This window comes from Eurytemora carolleeae, unplaced genomic scaffold (genome assembly GCF_000591075.1).
Source record: "Eurytemora carolleeae unplaced genomic scaffold, Eaff_2.0 scaffold853, whole genome shotgun sequence".
Taxonomy (NCBI): Eukaryota; Metazoa; Arthropoda; class Copepoda; order Calanoida; family Temoridae; genus Eurytemora; species Eurytemora carolleeae.
This window is the reverse complement of record NW_019396821.1, coordinates 122,909-133,284: the sequence shown is the minus strand read 5'-3', so window position 1 is coordinate 133,284 and position 10,376 is coordinate 122,909. Positions and strand designations below refer to the sequence as shown.

General features: G+C 33.0%; 1 protein-coding gene across 1 annotated transcript; it reads right to left on the bottom strand.

The window, feature by feature from the left end:
* Positions 1–322: 322 nt before the first annotated feature.
* LOC111709046 (uncharacterized) lies at positions 323–6,599 on the bottom strand. Its single transcript, XM_023482628.1, has 8 exons — positions 6,483–6,599; positions 4,779–5,029; positions 4,445–4,481; positions 3,542–3,654; positions 2,900–2,971; positions 2,453–2,483; positions 1,517–1,554; positions 323–661 (listed from the first exon to the last, which is right to left on the bottom strand). Exons 1-8 carry the CDS (start codon positions 6,545–6,547, stop codon positions 624–626), a joined length of 645 nt encoding a protein of 214 aa, XP_023338396.1. The 5' UTR covers positions 6,548–6,599; the 3' UTR covers positions 323–623.
* Positions 6,600–10,376: the final 3,777 nt, after the last annotated feature.

Here is a 10,376-nt window from a genome sequence, read left to right as displayed (position 1 = left end):
CCAAATTAACGTATATATGTAAGATTTTGTTTAAGATTTGTAGTATTGAACAGATCATATTCAACAAATACGCAACTAATCTTAAAACAACGATATCCCAGGGGAGCCTAAGAAACTCAAGTTTGCTCCTTTTATTATTTGAATTTAATATTTTTTTCATTTTTAATAGATTTAATTAAAAATATTATTTATGCGTCCGGAACATGTCACCAGAACTCCAACCAGTGGCATTGCAGTATTATTGTCACGTGTCTCCGTCTGTATCATGTGACCAGTATACTGCACTGCCATTGGAGGGAGTTCTGGTCACGTGATACGGACGTATATCTGACATATATACGTTTTGGTATAATTTTGACACAGTTTTATGTCAATGTCTCGAGACAGCAAGATCAGATAAATGTCTTCTTATAGGTATCGTTCAACTCCTGAGATTCTCAGGTTTCATCCTATACCGCCTTTAATTTTTCCTTTACAGGCCCTTTGATCTAATTTCTTCCATATATTGTTGCGAAGAAAATAGTCAATTTTTGATAAGAAGATGAAGGATAACTCATGACATTCAGGCGAAAATCGAGGGTTTCTTTAAATTTTGCATACATTCTCTTGAACCAAATATTTATTTACCTAGATTTTGTTGATTTTTCACCTTCGTTATCATCTGTAATAGAATATTTTTTAACATTTTGAATTATTATTATTAATTCTATGTAAAAGATATGGACAATAGTCACACTAGACTAAAGAAGGTTATTCCTGTGATTTAAAAAAAATCTTTTTTACGTTGGGAAATAAGGTGAGAACCTCTTATACATTTTAAGTCCAAGCACTTTATACCCCATCGTTGCCAAAATGATAGTGTTATAGATCATTTTTAAAATGCTTGTGTACTTGTCTTGACGCAATTATTATTTCTAGACATGATATACGCCCTTAACATGATAAACCTTTTTACCGCCTTTTACCAACATTCCCCCAACAGAGGGAGGTTAAGTCACTTAACATTCCTTGGGACAGTTATGTAAAATAACCACCCGCTCTGCGAAGTTTTCAGGAAAATATTCGCGCATTTTCATCTCGAAAGACGATAAAATTGTGTACAACTACTTTTTCGAGAAAAAAAATTTTACTTAACACACGGGTTCCCTCGACCAATTTTGTCAACAAAACATTCCTCGCTGCGCTCTAGACAAAATTGGTCTTGGGAACTTTCTTCGCTTGGGGACTCTTAGTAAAGCAAATTTCCCTTAACTTCCCTGTAAAATAATTGTAAATAATTATAACAAAGCAGAAATAAAAATTTAAGTTAATTTCAATTTGCCTTTACTGAGAAATAGAAAAATTATTTTAGAAATATTCTAACTTTGTTGGAGAAAATCCAGAAATCAATAGCAACTTGCTATAATATACAGTAAATTAAATATTACAGCACTATGATTACTTTATAGCACGACTATAATGAAATTTACTAAAAGTGAACATGAGTGATAAATTATAGTTTCATAAATATCCTTACCCCTCGCGCAATCTGAACATCTATGCCTGGTCCGTCCCCTTATCATAATAAAATAAAAATGCATGATGAAAGAAAATAATAAATTAATTATAAATATGAAAGGGGAGTTTATAAAGCTTTAATATTCCCCCATTTAAATGTTAAAAGTAAAAATAAAAATAAAAAAGGGATTATAAGGAATATAAAGGGACTATAAGCTTAATTTCAAGTTACTCTCTTTATACAAAGATGTCACAATGGTACCCTTGAAACCTTTATTTGATAAAAATGTCGAAGAAATTTTCGTTTTTCTTGACGAATCTAATTTTTATAATTCCTATGTTTCCGTGGAATAGAAATGAGTAAACCACTTTTGTATAGAAACCAAAAATGAAAAAAATTAGTATTTGAAATTATTAACATTAATATCTAATTCATACTTGATCAGACAAAGCTGTTAAAGGAATCGGTTGTGAATCCGGCATTGTCATCTTTGCCTGAAGGGTCCCCTTGAAATTACACATATAGTCATTAGTCCTTTAATCGAAAATTGAATCATTTCAACCCCCGAGACTGAAAGAAAGAAATAAAAGGAAGGGTCATTTGGAAGAAAAATCAAATTAAAATTGAAAAATGTTATTTTTAATTTTTTTCAAATCTTTCCTGTCGTGTCGATAGTTTAGAAGTCATTAATTTCGTATTCTGGGAAGAAATCAACGTTATTTTATTACTAAAGGAAACACCATGACCCACCAGATTTTCATCCGAAACCCCAATCTTTTCATAGAATTATTCCAACCCTCTGGATTTTCATCAGGTCTTCGATGATAGTGAGAGGTCATGGAGGTCTCCGATAAAAGGGTGTTTCCGATAGTACTCCAATGATGATGATTTCTCCTCAGATTTAATATTTTTTATTCTTGACAATCTAGATAAATGCATTTTTATTGATAATTCCTTAGATGAGGGGGTGGACAACTTTTTGCCTCTAAATTAATTCAAAATCAATGAAATCTGAGTTTAAATGCATTTTCTTAAAAACCAATAAATTGTAGTTTAACTAGATAAATAAACAAACCTTTTATTGATAATCTGAAACGTAATGGAATTGATTCTTTGCCACCAACTCAAATTTTCTAATCCCAATATATTTCAAACCTGATGGTGTAAACCTTTGAAATTTAAACTTAGTTTATTTCATCTAACAGAAATCAGAGTTTGAAAAATCGAAGGTCTACGCCATTGGGTTGCAAAGATATAGGGATTAGAAAATCAGAGTTTGTGGTAAAGACTCCATTCCTTTGCTAATAAACGAATAAACAATTTGATAAATTGGAGATAATAAATTAAAAACACCAAAAATATCTATTTTTTGTATAATGGATTTGATTTCTAAATTAGTTCCTTCTTGGTCTGTATTCCAGTAAACAAACTTCCCCTTTACGCCAGGAGCAGATGACAGTGGTCTAGCTACTCCTGCAGGACAGAATTTTATGAATTGGAAAGATCTCGGTGAACTACAAAACGCCAGTTCAACTACTAATAAATGTTCACTGGCGGAGGCTCATTAAAAGTTAAAGATTGTGAATACCCTAATGTTAAGTTAGATTCTGATTATTTCGCCGACACGTCCAACCAATCAGACAAACACAAGCTTCTAGCTGCAGTTAATCAATCTATTGGCTGAATCAGACAAACACAGGCTTCTAGCTGCAGTTAATTAATCTATTGGCTGAATCAGACAAACACAAGCTTCTAGCTGAAGTTAATTAATCTATTGGCTGAATCAGACAAACACAGGCTTCTAGCTGAAGTTAATTAATTATTGGCTGAATCAGACAAACAAAAGCTTCTAGCTGCAGTTAATTAATCTATTGGCTGAATCAGACAAACACAAGCTTCTAGCTGAAGTTAATCAATCTATTGGCTGAATCAGAAATCGGCTCTCAGTCTCTAGAATATGTCAAAATTTATAAACATTAAGTTGAACCAGCTATCATGGATACATGGTTGAACCGTCTCTGATAAGTTCCACAATTCTGATCCCTAAAGTAGAAGAGAATGGTCTATCTGACCCTGAGGTGTTGACCAGCTGAGGACTCCAGTTGACCCTGCGCTGAGGCTGGGATCCTTCGGCCTCTCTATCATCGTCATCAGAACTTAACAAAATTAATAAACAATCAGATTTTCTAAAACAAATTTTTTCAATTCCAACTATCCATAAACTTTTCATAATGGAATTCTATTCTAGAGTTCATTTTTTAAGGCCTTACAGAAAACACTGCTTGTAACCCTTAAAGGTCAAAGGAATATAGTCTTTGCCACAAACTTAAATTTTCTCAATATTAATTTAGAAAACTTGATCTCAATATCAAATTTGGGCACTTATAGATTTGAGGATCAATGCTTGATCCCTAAATCATGCGGGGCATGAACACCGCAGCATATTGAAGAGGAATAAAATTAATCCGTAGGTCAGAATAATACGGAAATTAATGCGTAGGTCAGAATAATACGGAAATTAATCCGTAGGTCTGAATAATACGGAAATTAATCCGTAGGTCTGAATAATACGGAAATTAATCCGTAGGTCTGAATAATACGGAAATTAATCCGTAGGTCTGGATAATACTGAAATTAATCCGTAGGTCTGGATAATACGGAAATTAAGCCGTAGGTCTGGATAATACGGAAGTTAATCCCTATGATCTGGATAATACGGAAATTAATCCGAATGGTCTGGATAATACGGAAATTAATCCGTATGATCTGGATAATACGGAAATTAATCCGTATGATCTGGATAATACGGAAGTTAATCCCTATGATCTGGATAATACGGAAATCAAGCCGTATGGTGTTCTTCTGTTTTAAAATCATGGTGATGCATTGCATGAAAGATTTAAGATTTTCCATTTTCTTGAAATAAAAATTAAACATATTTTTTACCTATCATCCCCTGCCTCTTCATTGCGTATCAACTCCTCTAAAACAGGATGTTGTTAATATATATTTGTGAGAATAAATCTTTATTCTGTCGAATCATTTTTTTAAGAACACATTTTTTGAAGAATAAAAACTTTCTTTTCCTAATAGTGCGGCAGCACTAAAAACTTGTTATGTCTAAAATTTCTAATTTTCAATTGCACTATAAAAACGCGTTTCGGACACGAATTCACAGAATTTCTTTCTTATTGTTACTCGGATATAGATTTAATAGGTACTGTTGTAAATCAAGGATTGAATCTGATAATGAGAGGTAAGTTAAGAAATTTTAAATTACCTAATAATTCATCATCCACTGTAAATGCCAATGATTGGGGAAATGTTTCTTTTACTTCAATTTCTTCAGTCCTGTTGTCTGATCTAAGCCTACTACCCGAACCAGGCCTACCGTTTAACCCAGGCCTACTGCCTGAACTAGGTCTACTGCTTAGTTTAGATTTAATGCCGATAGATGCGTCTTCATTAATTGCAAGAGTTTGTTGCCTATTCCAGATTTTAGAGATTTTTGGAACATTTGAGAACCAAGCCCTAAAATTACAGAATGTTTGAGAACCAAGCCCTATAGAATACTTGAGAACCTAGGTCTGAAATTACAGAAAATTTGAGAACCAAGCCCTGAAATTACAGAATATTTAAGAACCAAGCCCTGAAATTACAGAATGTTTGAGAAACAAGCCCTGAAATTACAGAATGTTAGAGAACCAAGCCCAGAAAATACGGAATATTTAAGAACCAAGCTCCGAAATTACAGAATATTTGAGAACCAACCCCTGAAATTACAGTATGTTTGAGAACAAACTCCTGAAATTACAGAATATTTGAGAACAAAGCCCTGGAAATAAAGAATATTTAAGAACCAAGCCCTGAAATTACAGAATGTTTGAGAAACAAGCCCTGAAAATACAGAGTATTTAAGAACCAAGCCCCGAAATTACAGAATATTTGAGAACAAAGCCCTGAAATTACAGAATGTTAGAGAACCAAGCCCTGAAAATACGGAATATTTAAGAACCAAGCTCCGAAATTACAGAATATTTGAGAACCAACCCCTGAAATTACAGTATGTTTGAGAACAAACCCCTGAAATTACAGAATATTTGAGAACAAAGTCCTGAAATTACAGAATATTTGAGAACCAAGCCCTGGAATTACAGAATATTTAAGAAACAAGCTCCGAAATTACAGAATATTTGAGAACCAAGCTCCGAAATTACAGAATATTTGAGAACCAACCCCTGAAATTACAGTATGTTAGAGAACAAACCCCTGAAATTACAGAATGTTTGAGAACAAAGTCCTGAAATTACAGAATATTTGAGAACCAAGCCCTGGAAATAAAGAATATTTAAGAACCAAGCCCTGAAATTACAGAATGTTTGAGAACCAAGCCCTGAAATCACAGCATATTTAAGAACCAAGCCCCGAAATTACAGAATATTTGAGAACCAAGCCCTGAAAATACAGAATATTTAAGAACCAAGCCCCGAAATTACAGAATATTTGAGAACTTAGTCCTGAAATTACAGAATATTTGAGAACCATGCTCTGAAATTACAGAATATTTGAAAGCCAAGTCCTGAAATGATAGATAATTGATTTTTGTGGAACTTTTTAAAAGTCCATAAAACTCTCAAAACATCACATTTAACCAATTTTGTTTTCAAAAAACGTAAATTTAACACATGTTTACTTTTGTTTGCTGATGAGCATCGCTTTAAGGTCCGTTTTAGAATATTCAAAGTTTTTAGACTTTTAAAGACTCAAGAATTTGAGATGTAAATTCTATTTCAAAATTGCATGCTAGACAAGATTTCTTTATTACATTATGCAATATCTTTTATTATAGAAAAAATTTCGCAAAATGTAATGAAAGCAAACTTATCGAAGAAACGATTTTGCAGTTTAATAAATAGCTCACATTTTGTTTTACAATTTTAATGAAATAAAAGCCTAAATGTCTCTAAACGATGGCCATCACTACCTTTGTTTATGTGTGTTCCAGCCGAAATCCCTTTTGTAGGTAGTTTGATACATCCAACCAGACATATTCCATTTTTAACCTATAGGTACAATTCTGTACACTTCTTTCAACTACTGTACAATTCTTTCAACTACTGTACACTTCTTTCAACTACTTTAAAATTCTTTCAACTACTCTACAAATCTTTCAATTACGATGTAAAATTCTTTCAACTTCTGTCTGTACAGTTCTTTAGATTACTGTTCACTTCTTTAAACTACTGTACCATTTTCTTTCAATTACTGTATATTTCTTTCAAAGACATTTGGCAGCCGACTATTTCGGCGTTTTAAGTGCTATATACAAAGAAATACTAAATATTAACTATTTACGAATGCGTCGAAAAATAATCGATGACTATAGGTTGTAATATTTGAATTATTTGTTTGAAATTAAATTGATTTTTTACGATCCGAGTTGAATATTGCAACTTTCTGAATTTGTATGGACGCTACATTCTTCAGTAAAAGTAGTTTTTAACAATTTTCTCCTTATAGACGCAACAGATAAAGGTAAGAGTAGTAGCGATCAAAAGCAATCCTTTCTCGCCGTAAGCCTTATACCCCCTTTCATTTTTCGCGAACACTTCCATTAATGTTTAAAAGAGCCTATGATACAGTTATATCCATAAAACTGTGAAATAAGTAAACATATCTTTCAGACTTAAGTTATGATTTTAAAATGATCGATGAAAAACATAACCACACTTTTTATAATAATTTTAGTTTCAAGCTTCTGGTGATATGACAGCAACTACAATTTCACGAAAAATGCTTATATATCGTCTTCTTATTCCACAGTATTACGAGTCCTACCATGTATATTCCAAGCACCTCGATATTGAAAATCAAATAAAACTAAGTTGTCTCTAAACTTCCAAAATTTCAAAACTGGCATAAGTTAAGGTTTGTTTTATTAAACTTTTTAATGGTTTTATAATAAAATGATCGTTATAACATGTTCATTTTTTCCTTTATTTTCTGTCAGAAAGCATTCTATCCGCCGATGGCGAAGATGTCGGGTAACAAATTCTGGACATTATATGATCGACATCGGTTTGTCGAAGGAGCGGGGAAGGCAGGTGGCCATAAGCTACATCCCTTCCATGCCATTTATTAGCTTTCTTGTCTTCCCGCAGCCAGGAGCCACAACCGTACGGTCTTCCATGACACAGCATATGAGTCTTCAGGCAGATATTACCTTTGTAAATAATAAACTTACGCATTGAAATTTTTATTTTCAAAAATCCAGCGACGTCATGCAAAGGAGATGTATAAAAAGAACTTTATATTTAAGTTTTAAATTGAAATGATGACGATTCCTTTTAACATAAACTGCAAAATTTATTTTCCCAAAAAATAAATTCAATCTTTCCTCTAAAATGGCTTATTTTTTTAAAACATTATGAACAATAAAAATGATGCACCATAGCATACTCAAAGGAAATCTGTAACGCGCAGGTAATGAGAGTTAATATTGTGAATTTACTCTTTTCCTATTATTTAGACTACCCAAACAATTTGTCTCGGTGCTCACAATGTGTAAAATGATGTAAAATTTTATTTGTATAATGTAAAGCAGTTTACAAACTAAACACACAGTTCATAGATCTTTAATAAACTTCTAAAATTTCTTAAATGTATAATCATTCGCGTAATTAATGCGGCAGGATTTTTAAAAATTTAAATTGGAATGCCCTAAATTTATCATCTGATAACGCAATAACTGCCTGAAGACTCAAATGCTGTGGCATGGAAGACCGTACGGTTGTGGTTCATGGCTGCCAGAAGACAAAAAAGATATTATGTGGCATTGAAGGGGAGAATGTTATGGCTTATGGCGGCCTGCCTTCTCCCGCTCGTCGGAGACTAAATGTTTGCAGGGATGTTCAGAATTAAACAATTGCTTTTCTTACACTTTGCCAAATTATAATACACAAAAAATAAGACAAATAAGATCAAAAACGAACCAAAGGAATGCACTTCACTAATCACTGTGAACTTATCAGGCAGGGCCGCCCAAGACACCCATATAGTTGTAAAATTCTGCTAAAGAGATACGGAGCGCCACAAATTAACAAAATATTCCCCAAATAATAGTTGACTGGTTGGCTGAGTTTTCATGACTGCATGAGGCTTAAACTTTGCTGCCTGCAGTCAATATACATTTGCCAATTAGATAGATAGATAGTTGGTTAAAAACTTATACAACATCAACATTTATATATATAAAAAGAAGTTTTCTCCATTGTTTGTTTGTATGTCCGGTCATAATTCGTGAACCCTTCTATTTGCTTTATATCTTAATTGGGGAACTCGGTAGAACCACAGGAATATTTTTAGTTTGGTTTAAAAATTCTAAATTATGTTGTTTAACTTTAATAGAGCAAGTTTGAAATTGGTATGCAGGCAAAGCTGGATTCCCAAGCTAAGTTCATGTTTAAAAAATAATTAAATTGCAAGAGAAAAACAAACCCAAACTTTACTTACTGAAAAAAATGCCATCTTTCGTAATTTAATGCGACCCTTTATGAAAACATGACTATGCCCAGTTCACACAAAACCTTTTAACGTTATGAATAATGCCTGTTTGGACCGTACATATGCAGTAGAGATCTATGGTGTTGATCATTTAAACGATGATGGAAACAGTACTGATGTTGATGATGTGTTATCTCCGACGGACGGGATCAAACAATTGTATATCTTCCTCAGAATAGAAAGAAAAAAAAACCCTTGAAAGATCGTTCCCCTCTCCCTTTTTTATCATGCTGTACAATGTACACAGCTAATATTTTTCGTCAGAGATTTCTTTCAAGGATGTCACTTATTTGGGGAAATTTAATTTTATGTTGAGGCACTGTAACAAAAATGCAATGATAATCCATTCGGTGCAAATGAATGTTCTGTGAATGATTTTTTAAACAATCCCTCATTAGGGTCGACAAATTCTCTTGTGTTACATCCAGTGTTCCCTTTTTAAACTTTGCTGCAGTTGGTAATGAACGAAAAAATGTTATACAACATTTTTTTTTCGGTGGGTTGGGCGTGTTTGGACCGTACATAATACATAGTACTTTTGAAGCACCCTATATTGCGTCCTAGTGGCTTCAGACTGGAATATATATACCTGCCTAGTTCAGGGATGAGAATATATCCCAAGTATTTGTAAAATATTTACATGGGATATTATGTTTATGCAGAGATTATTTTCATCCGCATATCTAGTATTCCTTAAAGTAAACGATACATTTGATATACTAGAGGCCGTTCCTTCCATAAACTACATTGGTCGACAACTTAACGTCCCCTATATTGGTCGTCAAATGTACGGAGAAATATCTATCTATCAGATAAGATTTAGCAGGAGACATCTAGCGGCCAACACGTCGTGTACGTTAACTACACGACCACTTTCTAAAGAGAGAACGGGCTCTGACTGCACTTAATTGATCTACCATGCAGATCTAAATATCTTGATTTTGATTATTGAACAAATAGTTATTGAGTCTATTGACATTTCTTAACAACTAATTGTTACTTAGTTTATTGAATGTTTTAATATTCTTTGTTTTCTAGTTAAATTATCAACTAAATTTGATATATTTAAAGGTTCCAGAGGCAGAACATCTGTAAACTAAGGTTTGTACATACATGATAGGCCGGGGGGTGTTATAAGCTAATATTTTTTTCCACGGACAATTAAAATATCTTAGATTGAGAAAATTTAGTCAATCCTGGGGCACGAGTTTTATTACCATTTCTTGAGAATATGATGTTCCTAAAAAGGCAAAGCTACGAAGTAAAAACATTACGGTTCACATAAACCTGCCACAACTGATAAAATAAAATAATA

What these genes read in the sequence shown, in the direction of transcription:
- LOC111709046 (XM_023482628.1), bottom strand. Translation starts at nt 6,547, where the DNA reads ATGTCTGGTTGGATGTATCAAACTACCTACAAAAGGGATTTCGGCTGG. An exon ending in AGTGGATGATGAATTATTAG is followed by an intron (nt 4,482 to 4,778) that starts GTAATTTAAAAT and finishes ATCCTGTTTTAG; the next exon opens with AGGAGTTGATACGCAATGAA. An exon ending in CTGGAATACAGACCAAGAAG is followed by an intron (nt 2,484 to 2,899) that starts GAACTAATTTAG and finishes GAATTAATTTAG; the next exon opens with AGGCAAAAAGTTGTCCACCC.